Source organism: Ciona robusta, chromosome 7 (genome assembly GCF_009617815.1).
Source record: "Ciona robusta chromosome 7, ASM961781v2".
Classification (NCBI taxonomy): domain Eukaryota; kingdom Metazoa; phylum Chordata; class Ascidiacea; order Phlebobranchia; family Cionidae; genus Ciona; species Ciona robusta.
Window position 1 is genome coordinate 3,789,261 of NC_143241.1, and position 18,460 is coordinate 3,807,720.

Genomic DNA, 18,460 nt, shown 5'->3' on the forward strand with positions numbered 1-18,460 from the left:
AATTACTCTAACAACCTTGGAAAATTTTTAAAGTCAGTACTTTTCTTTTATTTCCGTATTGTTTTTTACATCGTTATACTTAGTATTTCAGCATCTCATATTTGTTTGTTGTAGCAAAGATAGTGATTTATACCCTCCTTATATTTGATGTACTTTGTTTTGTTTACCCAAGCCAAACACCAGCTTAGTTCAAAATCTCCAAAGTTACGTGTGGTTTCGAAGGAGAATTCGGGCAAGTTTAGACACCTAGGACACAATACGCTTATATTGCCCCTTTTAAATTAGTTTTAAAGCTGACTAGGTCAACAATCAAATGATGGTTTGACTATGGGACAAATAACTTGGTTGCGTGCCTCAATATTTGTGGATAACAAAGTTGCTTCTGCTTGGCTCAAAATTCAATTAATTCAGTTGAAAAATTGAAGCGGTAGTTAGGTTATGCTGCTTGTTGTTGCTTGTTTTGCTTTAAATTTATTAACAAACTGTGGTTATTGCTTTTGATGGTTAGTTTAGTTGGTTTTACTTATGATGGCGCATAGATTAAGTATTGGAAAAATAACACAGGTTTGTATTTTAGAGTGATTTAATTTTAAAACACATTGTTTGCATGTAATGATGGAACTCGTTCAGTATTATATCTTACATTTTTGTGACTTTTTCTAGTTGTACGAATATCTAATACAAATTTGTTTTTCCTCAGAACATTGAATTAAAAGTTGAATGTGATGGTCTCCGAAGAGAACTGCAAGACAAACATGATCTATTGGTTAAAGCTTCGTAAGTGATCGAATACAACAATCCAAAACCATATAACTAAGTCTTTCCATTGCAGGAATGCAGTTGCTTGTATGGAGTCGAATGGACCTGAAGATTTGCGTAAAGCTCGAAGTGAAGCTGAAAATGAACTGCAACAACTGAAGGAAATAATGAATGAAAAAGTTCAAGCTGCTGAGAAGGTGCCATGTTTTTTTTGTATTGTGTAGTTCTAAATTTTTTTTAAACATAATGGTCACAACCTCAAAAAAGCTTCATAAGGTAATGTTAATTTTCAATATAATAGCTTAAGATACAAAAAATTAAAAACCACTTATCCAAATTATTCAAATTAATATTTTATTTTTATATAAAAAACATTAGATATAGAAAACAATAAAAGTATTCTTGCTGACTTTGTTGTATCATAGGTGCTATATAATTTCTAGGTGTTGCTTATTTTGTGCAATCTCCTTAATTACTACTTCCCCCAGGACTTGTTAGCTGCCCAGCAGGACGCTGAAGGAACACTGCAGCAAGCCCTTGACCTCAAAAAACAACTTGATGAAATAAAATCTGAGAACAAAGCTCTTAACCAGGAGTTGCATGAGGTCAGATCTGCATTGGAAAAAAACTCAAGCCAGCAAACAGACAGTGGTAACTTTGGTGAGTGGTGTTTTTGTTTTAAACTGGTGTCTTATGTTTGGCATAGGTTGGGGGAAAGAATAATATTGCTGTAGTGTTGTGTAGCCTTTAGGCAAGCTTTATGTATTTTGGACATGCTTTTATTTTTCCCTTTTTTCATTGCTTGAGAAAATGTTTGGTTTTTCAATAGGCTGTAGTGCCGTACGAGCTAATTGATTCATTTAATATCCAACAGATGATAAAATATCATTAGATGATGATGATTCAAACTTAAAGCAACAAGTTGACGATTTAAATGAAGAATTAGATGAAAAAGACAGGTAGCTTCATTATCTGTTTTTACTGCTATTGCTTCTTCAGCTTAAATCATAATAGAAAACATGTTAATTCGTATGTTTTATTCTTAGTATCTTCTAAAGACTTTCGTTTCCTTTATGTGTTATGTGTTATGTTTAATTGTTTAGTGTAATAATAATTTATAATCAGGTATTTGTTTTACCTAATTGCTTTCCGTACACTAGGAAATTCGATTTTATTTACTTGGTAAATATTTTATGAGGATAAAATTTCTCTTGTGTTGTGCAAATATTTAAATATTGATTCTAAAGCTATCTCCACCTCAGAACCATCAGTCAACTGAAAGAAGGCTTATCTTCCAAGCAAACAGTGATTGAATTGTTAAACGAGGAAAAACAATCCATTCTTGACCAGCAGGTGGCTTCCTTGATCAAGGAGAAAGAACAAACACGACAAAAATTAAAAGTATATATATTTTTTTAATTGTGTATCCTCTTTTTTTTATATATCCTTCTTATATCCCGTTTAAATTTTGTTGGAATCTTTTTGTTTACATTAGTTTTAAATTTTAGTTATTTATTTCCAAATTTATCAGGACCTTGAAACTGAACTCAAAGCTGCTAAAGACAAGGAAGATAAAAGTCAAGTTGAATACCAGGTAAGGATGTGATCCTCATGTTCATTGTCTGTCTATACTATACATTATAATGGAGATTCAGTCAAATATTTGTTTGTGCTTGTTTATTCTAAACTACATTGTTAGGAAATGCTGCATTTACAAGATGATTATCAGGTAAAGGTCAAAGCCTGGTTGTGCTTTTCATTCGTGGGCTTGGGTTTATTTTATTTTCATTTCTCGCATGTCTGCTTTAATTATGACAATTGAGTCCATAGTTTTACTAATGTGTATACGTCATTAGAAAATGGAAAAAACATAATATAAACTACTGAGTTGGTCAGTAACAAATTCTGTCAAAATTCTGGTTTTGTTTTGTTGTCAATTATTGGCAGTTGCTTTAGTCCTGAGGTCCAAGCATGCATAGCTTTGCATTGCAAAGCAGCTACTTCGTTCCTAACCCTGCATATGTGTGCTTACTGCTATTGCTGTGTTGTATGTATGATTGGATTGGCTTATGAGCCATTATCCGCATGCTGTACAATCAAATAAAGAGGTTTTCGACTTTTTGCTCAAATCATATTGTTTTAAACTGATTATTTTGTATGGAATGGTTGATTTTGAGTTTACTTTCTAAAATTGTTACCAAAACTTGATGGTAAACAATCTGACTTTTATTTGGGTTTTCCCTTTAAAACCTTTATTTTCATATTACCTTTACTTTTAAATAAGATTACATGTTTTGACAATAGTTGCAAAATTTATGTTGGTTGCTGATCAGATCTTACTGTTACTTATTTTATATTTATTATTACCCAGGAGCACATGATGGAACAACAACAAAGATTAGATGAATATGAACTTGCTACTAAACAAATGTCAGAAGAACTTGACAGAAGAGAAACAGAAGTGAAGGTAAAACCATTGTTTTTTACTTAAATTGAAAAAAAACGTTATGTTTATACCCTTGTTGTGTCTTAATCTTTAAATGTTTCCTATCCAGATAATGTCTTGCATTTTGACAAACAGATTGTTGTTATAACATTTTTTGTTAATGCAAACTTAGACACAAACTTAATGACAAAAGTAAATTTCAAATTTTTATATTAAAACCAGTAACAACGTTTGTCAATTGACTAAAATACACTGGATTGTTTTTAATTTTTACATCTCCCCTGTTTTTATATTTTAATTTAAAAATTATGTTCAGGATTTGAAACAAGCATTAGACGAAGCTGAAGAAATGAACAACGATCTTACTTCGAAAGTTGAAGAAATGGAAAAAGATTTCAAAGAAAAAGAATCTCGTGCTCAACGTGATGTCAATAAGCGGGATCGAGCTATCGCTGTGAGTACCTTTGAATTTTGTATCTTTATTTTCTAGAGAAGTAGTGGAAATGTATGATTTACATGTGTGTAATAGGTATTTAACTGCAAATTTAATCCTATTTTTATTTTTAACCTCTCAAAAGTATGTGTTAAACTTTTTTAAATAAATTTTTTAAGATTACATAGACTGCCAACATTTTTAGATAAAATATTACAATTCATAGCTTGGGCAGTAAGCCGGTAAATACAGTTCTAAATCCCACATTTTATGTTCCAGGGTCTAACAAAGCTTCTACAGAAGAAAGAAGATGAAATAGAGAATTTGAATGATGAAGTGAAAGACCAACAAGTTAAAGCTGAAGAGTTGGCTGATGCTATTCGACAACTGGAAATACAGAAGGTGGAGAATTAACTTTCTGTTGTACCTGATATTTTGGTTCAAAATTGAAAGTTGTAATTAAGGTTTTCGCTTTCTAAATTGGTGTAATGAAATGTTTTTTGTCTATAAATGCAGAACTTTCCGTAAATTTAACATGTGTCATTTATGTCAATTTACTGTGTTTGTGTTATTTATCAAGTCTATACTTTAGTTTGTAAGTTTTATTTACATTTTCTAACTGCTGTTTGTGGGGTTTCCTTCGCCCAATAATTTGCAATATTGAAAATAATCTTCTGTTTGTTGTTGCCAGCCAATGTCAAGTACCAAGGATAACTTGCTTGATCAACTACGACAACAACTTAAACAAGCAGATGCTGCACTGCAGGTAGTTTATCAAGTTTAATTTGGTTATGATTATAAAATGTGCATGAGATTAGTTGTACTAATATACTTGTCATATTTGTTATTAGTTACAATAGTGGTGGAAAATCAAATATGTTTATTACTTGTGGTATATCTTAAATTTTTTGGTTCACTTTTAAATTTATTTGTGACACTCAACTGAACTGTTCAATGACACTAAACGAAATAAATACCACAAAACACTGTGCAGTAAATTGCAAAGTATGAACATAACTTTGGTAACTTTTGGCTTATGTGGCTAATGTATAGAAATAGTTATAAAATGTGTTTTATGCATATAACTTTTTGGAAAAAAAACTTTTAAAAACAATTTTTTATTACAGGATGCACTTGATGAAAAGTTGAAGACACAAGATGATCATGATAAGAAGATAAGGGAGCAACTTCAGCAACATCGGGAGCAGGAGAGACAGATGGAACATCTTAAAACTTCGGTATTTTTAAACTTTTATCAAATATTTAATTTTTAGTAATTTTTATTATTTACTTAGTTTGTTAATTTGTAAGTCTAAATTAATTTTCATGTAATGAGTGAATTTAAAATTAGTATGAATAATTTCTAACTTGTTTTACTCATTCATCATACATACTTGTTCAAGCAGTCTAATATACTTAAAATAATAACTAAAAACCTTTTAATGCAGGTTTGTATACTTTAAATATAATATGTCACCCACAAATCTGTAAATCAATCAATAAATATAAAAACTTAACTTACAGTTGCAAGTAAGTGAAGAAACAGTGGTATCCATGGATCAATTGATAAATGAAAAAGATAAATCTCTTCAAGATCTCACAAATAAACATAAAGCATTGCTCAAGGAACTGCAGGTAAAAAATCTATTTTTTTATTTACAAAAAAAGTAATTTATTAATTTTATTTGTGTTTTTATATTTATGATAAACTAACTAGAAGTGTAAGTCCAATGGATTGATTTTTACTTATTAGATGTAATTTAAGAGTGTTGAGTGGAAAGTGAGTGGAAAGTGACTTATATACCAAATGTAAAGAGATTTCTTTATTCTTTGTTTTAGTTACTGTTAAACACTATAAATTTAAATTAAAAAAAACACTCAAATTATAAATTTAAAAAATCAATCTAAAGAATTCTGTTTTCAGCAAAAAGAAGAGCAGAGAATTTCAGCTCTTCGTGAGCGAGATGAACTTCTCATCCATTGTGATGAGGAGAAGCTCCGGTTCACTGAGATGAGCAGGAAAATGTTGAGAAGATCAAGCTCGGATCTTTCATCCAACATCTCCCAGATGGAAGCAGAAAGAAGAATATCTGATCTTCAGCATCAGTTGAGGGAAAAAGAGGAGGAATATAAGGTTAGTGGAGAAATTTAAAAAAAATTAAGCTTCTGCAGCATTTTGGCAGGAACAGAATTTTTGAAATATTCTTTTCTTATTTTTAAGAACGCTAAAACAATATAGTAGCAGCTCATATTTATCCGAAAAACCCTAGAAAAAAAAAAAATATTTTAACACAATTTCTTCACGTGGTAGATAAAAGTTGTGGCTGACAACATCCCGCGTTATATTTCTTTTGCTGTTTAAGTGTGGACTGTTGTGATCAACATAGCTTTATTTTTGACATTCTAATCTTGTAATGATACTTGTTTATTTAAATGATCCTCAACTTGTTCAGGAAGCTCAGTCTTCTCACGATAGAGTTGCATCTGATCTCCGTTCCTCCATCAGTGACCTGCAAAAAGCGCTCCGTTCCAAGGAAGAGGAGTCCGAGAGACATCGGAGGACCATTGCTCAACAAGATGTGGAGATGCACAAGATGAAGGAGGACATTAGGAGCAGGGATGAGGAGATTCAGGTGAGATCAAGTTTCTTAGTGATGCGGGTCCAGCCATAAAGTAATGTTCTGTCAAAATTAATGTCTCTAAATCATAAATTAAATCAAATTTTATCATAAGTTATTGTTCTGTTAAAATATAAAGTACTTTTTGCTAAACGTTCGAGTGTAATAAACATTTTATGAGGAAGAGTATTATTAAACTTGGTTTTTAAACTATTTTTGTTTTAGAGCCAAATAAAAAAAAAATTATATGCATATTAGGCAGCCGTTAAATAAAGTTTTACGTAACTTGTTATTTTTATATTTTTCAACAGAACCTCCAATCTGAGATTGAGAACAAAGTTTCCAATCTTTTAAAGTAAGTTTTTTTTTTCTCCATGTAATATACATTAACATGATCTTCATGATCATCATCTTATCCTTCCCTCTTCCACAGCATCAACTCCGATCTTCAGAACAAACTCGTCTCTAGCGAGCAAGAGCTTCAGAACCTCAACAGCCAGCAGATGGCAGTACAGCGCCAACATGAACTGCAGAGGAAGTATGTAATATTTAACATAAGAAATATTGCGCAATTTTGTCCATAAGGAATATTTCTTTTATATTTGTGTTTTCGAAATTTTAATTTTTTCTTTTTTAAGAAATCGCCACCCTTCCTCTATTAGCTTGCTTTCTCTTTGGTGAGTCTTTTTTTACTTTATTAAATTTGTTGTTTTCACTTTCAAGAATGTTATATTTTTATAACTCCTTTCATTCCCATATTCTTCCTACCCTTTTATTCCAACAGATCTTCTATTTTCTTTTAAAATAGCATCTTAAATTTGGAATTTTTAACAAATCAAGTTTAGAGTTTGCCCTATGCTCGACACTGAGCATAGGGTGTAGTATTGAAACATGAAATATTGTGACATGCAACATACATGTGTTGTTGGAAATTTTCTGATATAAAATTTTAAATGTTATTTTCTGTATTTGGATTTTTATTAGTTAGGTTTATATTTTTACCTATGCCTGACAGTTAGCATTGATTATGCTATCACAGCACACTTACACGTGCCCTTGGATATTTATCTGATATAAAATTAATGTATTTTCCACCAGGTCAAGTCAGGATGAGTCTGAATCGTTGAACCATGAAATCCAAAGTCTTTATAAAGAGATAACAACTTTGACTCAACAAGTTGCTGATAAAGAAGAAGTTATTCAGGTACATTGTGTGTGATAATTTACACTGCAAAGTATGGCTAAAACTGTATGTTTAATCTAATAAAATCTTAAACGAGAATTTTTATTCTTTATAGGTTTTTTTCTGAATATAATTTTGAATATTTTTTTAACTATATAATTTTTTCCATTAGTCAAGTATTTGTATTTCTGAATTTGTATAAAGACAAACATTTCAAATGTATTTTTTGCTTCTATATTTTTTTGTTCTTAAAATTAACATTTTCCCACAGCGATTACAGCACACTCAGCACAACACTTATATCCACAATGAACATATCAACATGGGTTTATCTGATGGTAGCAACACTTCATCTAGTGGTGAAGACACGCACAGCACTAACAACCACCACACACATATACAATCACCTAACCAGAGGAAACTTAACAAAAGGTAGAACTTTATTATTTTAACCATCAATTCTTACCAGTACTACCATACAAAATGATGTGCGCAATTAACAAGATTGTTTATATTATGAAATATTAGGTAACTATTTTATTGCCATTAAGTCCTGTGTGTTTTAAAGATTTAGTTGATTTTAATTAACTGTCCAATATTTAATATTTTAATTTTTTGTCAAGTATCCAACGGTTTATTGGCTTATACGTAACTATACAATAAATATTATTTTTTCTCTACATATATTATTAACTACAGCAATGTTTAATTATATTGATTGTACATTTCCAGACCCAATAAAGCAGACAAACAAACCAGTTTTGCCAACTATTCAACTACAGATGGTGGCCACCATGAACCGCTTCGAACTAGTTTAAACCGGTCCAAAATCCACACAGAGGTCAGTGGCGAATATTATTTTCATTTTATTTAAAATTTAAACGAAACAAAATATAAATTCTTGTCACTATCAGAACAAAATCAATCATAAATAAAAAAAATACTTTTTCATTGAAAAATGTGATGTATATACTATATATATATGGAAATAGTGAATTTATACAAAATTAAATTTAAAAAAAAATACAGAATGTGACATGCAATGGTACAATGAACACCACACTTGGTTTTCCACTTGACCAAACCTCATACATGGATATGCCTGATGGTTCCAACCATAATGGTAACCATGGTGATGAAAGTAATGCAGATCTATCTAACTTGACCACACACGAGCTTAAACAAGTACTTATAAACACAAGGTAAGCTAATGTTTTTAAGTGTTGGAAATTGGTCAGGCTTATTGTTAGGTGCTTGCTGCGTCATAACTGAAGGATGGTGGGTTTAATGCTTATTATTGATACAATCGATTAACGAACATTGCTTCAACCCAGTGGTCGCTAATGAGTTGTAGCACTTTTAGTGTTGGGGTAGTGGGACAACTATAAGTTAAATCTTAGGTTCCATGGTGTGCCATGCATTAAAAGCTTACCCACAGAACTGATTTGAGTTTAAAACAATCATAAACTGTTTAATTTGTTGAAACCATTTTCGCTCACACCTATTCAGTTCTAAATGTTACGCTAGTCTGCATTCTCAATATTGCTCTGGACATCCATTTTGGTTTACATTTTAGCATGCAATATTATGCTGTATAATAGATTTTATAACAGGCAGTTAAATTTTTTTTAAAACTCAGCCGTTACTACTTTAGAACAGCACTGTACTTTTATTAAATTTCAATTGGCATTTAAACCTCTCGAAGCTGTTGTTAAATTTTATGAGTTCTTGGATAGTTATTCAATAACCAAGTTACCAAGCCATTAGCAAATAGAAACTTAAACCTACTAATTAAACACAGAGAGCTATTTAACTTTCAATTTCATTATTTACTCAACTTTAATGGGTTTTAAATTGTAAGAGAAGTATTTGGGTAGCTGCTGCTTGAAATATTTAATTTGTTGTTTGCCAAAGCAAGGGGTTTGTTACACAGAATAGGGATTGTTTTGTAACAGTGCTTGCTTTGTTTCAATGGAATCCCATTGAAAAGCTCTCCAACTTCCAGTTGTTGAGTCGGCAAGCCACAGACAATAGTTTGTATTTACTGTAGCCTGATAGCTCACCACAATTGAATTATTAAGCTATAGTTGGTTCGTAAGCATGACCTAGTTTACTGAATAATATAGTCTAGTTTATATTTTTATAAGATTTCAAAAATGTGAGGTATTTCGTACTTTAAATGATTGAGGTGGTAATTTTCCACTTTGCAGGTAGTAATTTTTCGCTCTCTAATTGAACAGTTACAGTATTTTAGAATAACAGTTCAGAAACTCCATCATTTTCTTTTGTAGCAGGTAAACACCCGTTATAAAGGAATTTTAATCCTTTTTTCACTCTTCTAGAAATCAGTTATCTGACTCATTGCATGAAATATCTGACCTGCGTGGATCATCCATCAACCTTAAGGAACAATCGGAACAACTTCGAATCATCCTCGATGAGAAAGAAATGGAGAATCAGCAGCTGCTTGATGACAAGTGAGTCCTTTACTTTAACTTTAGTTGATATAAATATTGGGATTTTATTTAGTAAAATAAGTCTTATCAAAATTTGTCTTCTGCTGTTTCCGTACAATTAGTAGTATAGTGTTTAAAGCAATAGTAATTTAAAGCTTTAAACTAATATGAATTTTATATATTGTCTTAATTAATTGCCTGGTAGAATTGACAGCAGAATACTATATAGGTGTTTGTGTATGTGTCAAGCTTATATAAATGCAGACAGTAGTATCAATATACACAATTCTCTTAAACGAAATTTTACATTATTAAATATTGGTTGTAACGTTCACTGATTAATACAGTGCAGAAAAAGTGCAAAAAGTCCACCCTTTCACTTCAAGTCATGTATGTCGACAAGCTATGTACCAAATAGTAATCATTAGTTTAAGAATCTTTACTCTTTTTCATTAGATTAGCAAAGGAATCTGAGATCCTCGGACTTCTCTCCCGCATCCGGGACTCTGAGAAGATCCCTCTCACCACGAGAAGCAACACTTCAACATCTTCCGATCTTATTTCACAAGATGGGAGTTTATCATCCAGATCAAGGTATGTAGGGGTCAGGATATTTGGAAAAATTTTGCATAGAAAATTTAGGAATTAGAGTTTTGTTGACAGGTATTTTATTTGTGTAAGTTTGCATTGGTGAACTAATTATTCATTGCAATAGTTTTTGCATGTTTGGTGCTATTATTTTTTACTTATTACAAAAATAATATGAGTCTAAATCTGGTAGGTATTTAAAATATGCAGACAGATGAGGTCAAAACAAACAGGTTTATCTGTATTTAATATCAGTATTTAAACACTATCATTTCTATCCAGGCATTTATCTGGTGAAGAGTCTGATGGTATGAGCAACTTTAGTCGAAAGGAACTTCATCAGATGATCATCAACCTCCGGAAGAAGCTGCAGAATGCTGAGAAGGTAAACCAACATCCTGGAGTAATAAGTCTGTTCCTTAAAAAAGGATCTTAATTCTTAACCAGCTGTGTTTCAACTTTAAAAAATTTAAAATAATTTTACTTGAGAAGAATTTTTCTGAACTCAAGAAAAACATTAACATTTCAAAACTTTAGGTCCAAAAATTTCATTTTTTTAACATTTTCCTAGAAAAGACTATTTCTTAAAGAGTGTAATTTAAGCTCTAGGTGAATATTTTCTGAATTATTTTTTAATATATTCCTAAATTAAAATCAACTTTCAGGTAAACGAGTTGCTGAAGCGACAAGTGCATGATCAGTCAAGCATGAAAGATTCAAACGGACCAATCAACAACGAGCGTGTTGAGGAGCTTGCTGCTGAAGTTGAAACATTGAAACAACAACTATTTGATGAACGCAACAAGTTAAAGTAAAATTTAGTATTATATATATTATTTTGTTAAAATAATAAAAATCTCGATTTAAGCTCTGAATTTATCAAATTTTATTCAATAAATTGTTTAAACTGTTAATATTAAAATATTTCACCCACCTAAACTGTATTACATTTAACTGGTAAGGAGTACCAGTTTTGTATTAAAGTTTGTTCTGAAATTATTTTATTCTCATTAGAATTCATCCTTCAAAGAAATCATCAGCTTCCATATTGAAGAGTCGATTACCCGTGCCATCTGTAAGTATTATTACTAAATACTTCCTTCTGTTATGTCATAAAAAGGTTATTGTACTTTTATTATTTACCCCTGACTAACTAAAAGCCTTTGTATTTGTGCATGCACTACATGTTTAACTATCCTAAACTCGTTTATTGTTTTTTACCAAACTCTTTTGTATGATTTAAATATTTGCACGGGCTTCATATTTATCATTTTCTCATATTAGTGAAAAATATCTATTTTTAATTTAATTTTTACAATATGCTGGTGTAGTAATTCCTTTTTTTTTCACCAGGGTCTTGCTGCCAAACCTGTAGATTGTGAGAAACATGATTTAGAACGAGCTCGTAACATGAACAAGAAACTCAATGAAAAACTTGCAGCCACTGAACAGACTGTGAGACAACAAGGGGATAAATTGAACAAGTGTAGAGCTGCCATGCGTGAGTAAAATAAAATACATTAGTGTAATTTAGAAGCTTTAATAGTTAATATCAAAGTTTTTTTTGTTTTTAAACCTAATTTATTAAGTAAAACCTGACTAAATGGTTAGTTCACCCTTTATGACTTTTTGTAAGGGTAAGGTCTTCCTGTGTGGCATGCCATGGATCCTAGGATTTAACTAAGAGTTGGCCCAATACCAAAACACCCATGTTATTATCATAAGGACCTCACAAAAACTCTTCCCAAACAGTATTATGCACTAAGAGATGTAATAATGGATGAGAGATTTAGCATCTAGCGTATGGTTAAATACTAGACAAACCACTTTCCAAATTCTTCCCAATATCCCAACACATTACAACTATCAGTTCCCCTGATATGTTGGATAAATATCACCATATCTACATACAGGTGAAGCTGGTATATTTAGTCCACCATGCTCCCCCATACGTGCTGCACGTAGTGTACCCAATCTTTACACACACCATATCAACGATGTGGTCACACAAGAACTTGTGGATGCAGGTTCTTATTTTCTTATTTATAAATTTAGTTTTTTTTTATTTATTTTACTCTTTATAAATTTTGCTTTTTGTAATTTTATTTTTTTAAAACTTTTTTTACTGCTGTTTTTTTACCAAGTTTTAATAATGCAAGTCATGTTTTGTAACCTTTAATAAAGTATGATACATTCAGTTATATAGTTTTTATCATGTATCAATGTTGTTGTTGGTTTGATTTGCTTTAATTTCCTTTCTGTTAGTTAATGTTAACCCAAACGAAAAGTATCTGTTCCATCCATGTAAAACTGTGGACAGGTAATAGAATATTTTTTTGATTAAGTTTTTTATGATACATTATTATGTTAATAGAATATTTTTTTTCATTTGATGATAAACTGTTGCTAATTGCATATATTTCACGCCTGCATCTACTTGTATGTTACTCACTATTCAAATTAGTCATTTTACTTTAAACAGTTAAACCCAAACAGTCATGTATATATTCCTCACCAACAAATACATTCCCCACAGAATCTGCCAAGCGTCTCGGTGACGGGCGTAATCACAGCAATGAAACAAACGATGTGAGCACGCAGACTCATTCCAATGTTGATAGCGGCTTCGCTTCTGTCTCTCCTAAGTCTGAAGAGAAGTAAGTAAACACTTGGTTGTTGCTTAAGTCTTTGTTACAGCCAGTTGTCAATGTTTATTTTGTGAAAATTTGTTGGATCTCCAATTTTGGCATTTTTTTAATGAAATTAGTGTTGTATGCTTGGCATATAAGAGGCGGTCCTATTTTCAATTTGAGATGGTCATTTTTGTAAGTTAGGACTTATTTTTTTGAGTTTGTAAAGCAGTGTTTTTCACACTGTTAAAACGAATAAATTTTATTGCTTAGAAGGCAATTAAATAAAAATACTTCTATAAAATGGTGTTAAAAGTCAAACCATAGGAAAAATCAAACTATATTAAAAATCAAACCATTCCAGTCATTTAGAAAAGTTTAACCAGTCCTGTTTTGTATAATAGTTGAGATAAGCACAAGTTTAAAATAAACCATTAGCAGCAGCCGGGCCAATAATCAATACAACTGTGGCATCATTTCTCTTTTATCTAATTAGCTTTCCCCTTGGGGTATAAGGCTGAGCAAGTTACTCTTACAATGTGCAGCTGTGGCTTCAATCACTGATATGTGACACACAAGTGTTTTAGACTGTTTTATTTAAGTGAGTTTTATAAATTAATTTGGTTTTGGAAGACAGTTTTTGGACATAGCATTTGTAGATATTTAATAAATTCATTTTTTTTTTTTTTGAAAAAGGTCGTCTAACAGTGAAAATGTATAGGTTATGATGTTTTATAATATGGTTTAAGAAGACAATTTTTAGGGATTTTATTTATTAGTTATTTTTTAACAGATTTTTTTTAAAGTTTATTCATCAAAAAAGAGGAAATATATGGCTTTTTTACACATAGAGTTTTGGATTTTTTTGTTTGGCCTGTTTTATAGTAGGGTTTGTAAAGACAGTTTTCAGACATAATATTTGCAGATATTAATTTGCAGTTTTTGTTGATAAAAGTTACTGAGAGTTTTTGATTGTTTTTATTCAGGGTTTTAAGAAGCCATATTAAGATACTATATTATAATTGTAATTTGTAACAAAAATATAGTTTTTGTTGAAAAAGTTTATTAACCAAACGAAATCTATAGCTTAGATTGTTTTATTTAGGTTTTGTTTTATTATACAGTTTTGAGAAGACACTGTTCGGTATTATGTTCTATTTATTTTTAGTAGTTTATAACATGTTTATTTAACATAGAAAATGTTCAGATTATAATTATTCGTGTCATGGTTAGGTTGAAAGAACAGTTAAGGTGAGATTTTATCAATTAAACTGGATTTTTGTTTTTTAACTTACATTATCATTGATTTTAAATACTTTCAAATGGTGAATAGCGAATACTAGTGTTTAGTTTTAATTTATTGTATTTGCTATAAAAATGGCCTCATTTTTACATGAAATGTATTATAACTTAAACAGTCACTCATATTACTACATACAGATATTTAACAATCGGCACAGGTACGAATAAAAAATACATTAATAACATGCCTTGTTGTGAACCCAGCATACCATACAGTTATACTGACTTAGAAGCAGTAAATTTTAAAGAACAATAACCATAAAATTTAAAAAAAAAGTGGTTTACTATAAAGTCAGTTACACCTGTAGCCAGTCATGTATTACATACAAATAGAAAATAGTTTTTGTATTCTAGTTTATTGGATTTTTGTAGTTTAGCATGTAATTAAAGCATAAAGTATAATTTATTTATGTTATAAATAATTTTCCAGGTTTAATTCCCTCATACAAGCACAAGCAAAAGAACTTTCTCAACTTCGTGAAAAATTAAAGAAATCAAGAAATACTTGTCGTCATCTTGCTACTGAGATGGGTGAGTTTTGTGATGTGGCTTCTATTTTTTCAGTATTTATTTAAAAATATACAAACTAAAAGAGATTGGTAAAAAGTTGTTAAAGAATTAGAATATAATGTAAAAACTAAATCTGTTCGATAACATAATAATTGGGCCATTTTAGGAGAATTATATGCTGCACAATCCGTTGGATTTGATTTTTTGATGGGCATTGACTGTTTTTTTGTTAGGAGAGTTGTACAACTTTATGAGAGTTACATCAGGGCCAGATTCATGAAATTCATCTCACTTTTATGTAATATAAACATAATACTTTTAAAACTAATTTCCCTTATTTTTAGACGTTGTCACGCGGTACATCAACACTCTACTGAACTCTAGTTGTGACCACATCGACCCGATGATCAGTAGTAGTGTCAACGCTGAGATTGAACGAAGCAGAAAACTCGTTCAAAAACTTCAAAAGCATTTGGCAGGTAGCTTGTTGGCAAAAAAAAACAATTTATCGAAAAAAAAAGAATAGCTATAATTTTTACACCCTAATTGTTTAGTTGGTGCGAACTTTTCAAAAACACTGTTTCAAAGTAGATTTTTTAAACTGTAAGTAAATATTCCACAGAACATGGGGATACTTCTCAATCTGAAAGTGACGGTGAAACTTCTCTACCAAGCTCCGCTTCAAAACTTATCGTCAACTCACAAAATAACCAAATTCAAAGGTAAACTAAAAGCTATCACTTCTAAAACATCTTGCACATTTTACGTTTTACCCCTAAAACACTTTTTACTAGCACTGCAGTGTGTTACTTTTATGACAAGAAATTAGCAGAATACAATTTTTGTTGAAATTGATGTTGTTTACAAATATGTATATGTATACTGTATACATCTATTACAATGACAACTTCTTACACTATCTAAATAAAATTTGTTGAAATATTAGCATTTGATATATTTTTAAGGCCAAAATCATTTCATTTTATAGACTCTCAGCAGAATTACATAGCAAGACGACTATAGTAAAAGACTTGGAGAACAGATTGGAGAACTTGCAGTTATATGTTGATAGTATGCAAGTAGATGAACCACGTGCTACACCAGCTAACACAAGCAACACATACACAAGGGAGAAATGGCTCAGTTCACCAAATCTACAAACTGATAGTGGAAGCCATCATACTCATACAGTGAAAAAAGTAAGTGGTATTTATATTTTTTACAGTGTAAACATGGTGTATACACTATATAAGTTACTGGTTTGCAATTTGGAATAATAAATATATAAATTCTTGCTGCCAGGCATATTATAAATATAAAGGCAACCTAAATAGGATGGTAAAATGTTAATGTTTGTCAAATTCGCGTGAAAAGTTATCACATTTAAATTAATGAATGTTTAGATTAAAATTGTAAATTAATCATTTTAAAAATGTTGCTTTTTTTACAGTCTTTTTTTCTTAAAAGATTTTTTAAATATTTTTCGGGAAATAATCTTTTTAATGTGTTTCAGCGTCCATCTTCATTTGATCCTCGTCACGGGATGCTCACTCCTTCATCCTCGCATCACTCCTTGTTGTCAGGAACCGAGGATGAGATGATGATTCACGACTCATCACGTTTACCATCGAAACTGGTGAGTCATGCTGACACAAAAATCAATTTTAAACTTTTTTAATATTTTAACATCTGCCTATTTTGTTTTTATTTTCTGAAATCTGTTCAATTTTATATTATTTTTCACTTTTTTTTCTTCAATGTGATTGCGTAACATTAATATAATGTTAATTTTTTTGTTTTGTTTCTTTAAAGGATTACCATGACGACCGTTACGCTTCATTACCCTCTGCGCTCGACACGCATCACCAAACACATCGAGCCTCGTGGCCGGAAAATAAGATGCAATCCTGCCCAGTGACACCGGGTAGAAAATCAATGCCAATGTACCAACGTACGATTGCTGTCACTGAATATTTGCCTTCAAAACATTCAAAAGGTTTGTTTATATGTGCAGAAATGTGTAAGTTTTATGATCTCCCATTTGATTAACTACTTTTTTTTATACAATATTGTGCATGGTCAAAAATGTAGGACCTCTTCAATTTTATAATGTAAAGAGTTAAAAAAATAACTAGTAAGTAAAAATATCCTTTAAACACTAACGTTTTTTTGGAAAACTATGCAATTCTTGCTTTATATTCTATACTGGTATGTAAAATAAAAAAAAATAAAATGTTAAAATTTCAAATTAAAAATAAATTTCAGATCGTTCACGATCTTCATCAGGAGCGGATGACTCGATGGTTGAGAGCAGAAGAAGAAGATTACCGACCACATCCGAGGAAGCGCAATGTACGGCTGCGTTCGGTGGAGCGTGGACACCAACATCAGCCACGCCACGGAAATCTGATAAAATATCCATTCTTAAACAAAGGTGGGAAAGGTTATTGAGAAATAAGTTTTGTTTAAGAATTGATAATAGGTTCTGCAAAATTTCCTGAAAATTGTGGAAAATACAGTGTTTTTATTTAATTTGGGATTCAGGCATGGGTTGGCCCTTACCTTGTACAGGGTCTACCGCCTGCATTTCATCAGAAGGTTGTAGTAACTGTAATCTTGATGTGTGTCTAAAGTATTTGAATTTTAAATATAAAGTTTTTTAATTTAAAGTATTTGAATATTTGAGTTTGAATTATTGTTGATAATATGATTAGCTTAATTGAAGCATTTCGAGTTATGATGTTTTAATACCGATTGTTATTTCATTGCAGTCCATACAACAACCGTAGTCACGCTTGTGAGAGCTCATGTGATGAGTTTCATGACCACAAGTTATCACGGGAGCTCGATCGACTTCGAAGAAGATTATCGGATAGTAAGAAAATAAACAGGTATGTTGAGAGAAATTGTCATCTGAAAATTTATAATATGCTGTATAAAAGCATTTTGCCAAAACTGATTTTGAATTTGTTATATATGCACTACATTAAAATTATTCAGGTTGTGTATAAATTATTTAAGTGCATATTCCCCCCTTTTGCTTGAGTTGGCCATATATATCTTTTTAATGTTTTTATAATGTCTTATATCAACCCATAGTATAATGAATAATATTGATAGGAATTGATTTATTTTTTACTTTATTCAGATCCCTTCGTGAAGAGCTCGACATTGCAAGTAAGAGTTTACAGAAAGCACGAGAAACCAACGTACCAAGCTACCAACGCTCTATGAGGAACCCAACAGGTATTTTGGCTGGAAATTTAAGAGACCGTTCAATGATGCATGATATGTAAGGCACTAAGCTTAAAACAGGTAGCTTTCAATTATTGATAACTTGTTCAATGCATTGAGTGTGTGCAATGTATATAGTGTAGATAGGTGTGAGTTTTTCTATAGAGATGGTTGTTTTAGTTCATGTTGGTAATAGTGAAGTTGTCATGATTCGAAATTTGCAAAGTTCTGATTTTGTAAAGTGGACAGGCAAGTTTAAACTGCAAGTTATTTTGTTGGTTATTTGATATTTCATATTAAG

At 31.0% G+C, this 18,460-nt stretch overlaps 1 protein-coding gene across 5 annotated transcripts in view; it reads left to right on the forward strand.

Annotated features, from left to right (window-relative positions):
* LOC149733896 (uncharacterized) overlaps positions 1-18,460 on the forward strand; it is a 30,092-nt gene that overhangs the window by 5,964 nt on the left and 5,668 nt on the right. For 3 of the 5 annotated variants that reach the window (XM_089880846.1, XM_089880847.1, XM_089880850.1), the window contains 39 exons: positions 701-777; positions 833-956; positions 1,248-1,419; positions 1,634-1,718; positions 2,022-2,160; positions 2,291-2,353; positions 2,459-2,488; positions 3,131-3,226; positions 3,522-3,659; positions 3,918-4,040; positions 4,330-4,404; positions 4,766-4,876; positions 5,163-5,273; positions 5,563-5,772; positions 6,092-6,271; positions 6,568-6,611; positions 6,690-6,794; positions 6,895-6,933; positions 7,355-7,460; positions 7,711-7,871; positions 8,172-8,280; positions 8,469-8,641; positions 9,782-9,916; positions 10,352-10,489; positions 10,766-10,868; positions 11,149-11,294; positions 11,498-11,558; positions 11,837-11,984; positions 12,397-12,510; positions 13,020-13,140; positions 14,846-14,946; positions 15,270-15,404; positions 15,548-15,647; positions 15,914-16,124; positions 16,439-16,561; positions 16,738-16,921; positions 17,191-17,359; positions 17,697-17,816; positions 18,074-18,171. In XM_089880846.1, coding sequence (XP_089736972.1) covers positions 701-777; positions 833-956; positions 1,248-1,419; positions 1,634-1,718; positions 2,022-2,160; positions 2,291-2,353; positions 2,459-2,488; positions 3,131-3,226; positions 3,522-3,659; positions 3,918-4,040; positions 4,330-4,404; positions 4,766-4,876; positions 5,163-5,273; positions 5,563-5,772; positions 6,092-6,271; positions 6,568-6,611; positions 6,690-6,794; positions 6,895-6,933; positions 7,355-7,460; positions 7,711-7,871; positions 8,172-8,280; positions 8,469-8,641; positions 9,782-9,916; positions 10,352-10,489; positions 10,766-10,868; positions 11,149-11,294; positions 11,498-11,558; positions 11,837-11,984; positions 12,397-12,510; positions 13,020-13,140; positions 14,846-14,946; positions 15,270-15,404; positions 15,548-15,647; positions 15,914-16,124; positions 16,439-16,561; positions 16,738-16,921; positions 17,191-17,359; positions 17,697-17,816; positions 18,074-18,171 — 4,678 coding nt within the window. The remainder of the gene's footprint in view (positions 1-700; positions 778-832; positions 957-1,247; positions 1,420-1,633; positions 1,719-2,021; positions 2,161-2,290; positions 2,354-2,458; positions 2,489-3,130; positions 3,227-3,521; positions 3,660-3,917; positions 4,041-4,329; positions 4,405-4,765; positions 4,877-5,162; positions 5,274-5,562; positions 5,773-6,091; positions 6,272-6,567; positions 6,612-6,689; positions 6,795-6,894; positions 6,934-7,354; positions 7,461-7,710; positions 7,872-8,171; positions 8,281-8,468; positions 8,642-9,781; positions 9,917-10,351; positions 10,490-10,765; positions 10,869-11,148; positions 11,295-11,497; positions 11,559-11,836; positions 11,985-12,396; positions 12,511-13,019; positions 13,141-14,845; positions 14,947-15,269; positions 15,405-15,547; positions 15,648-15,913; positions 16,125-16,438; positions 16,562-16,737; positions 16,922-17,190; positions 17,360-17,696; positions 17,817-18,073; positions 18,172-18,460) is intronic. The other 2 variants (XM_089880849.1, XM_089880848.1) reach the window with 2 other exon arrangements.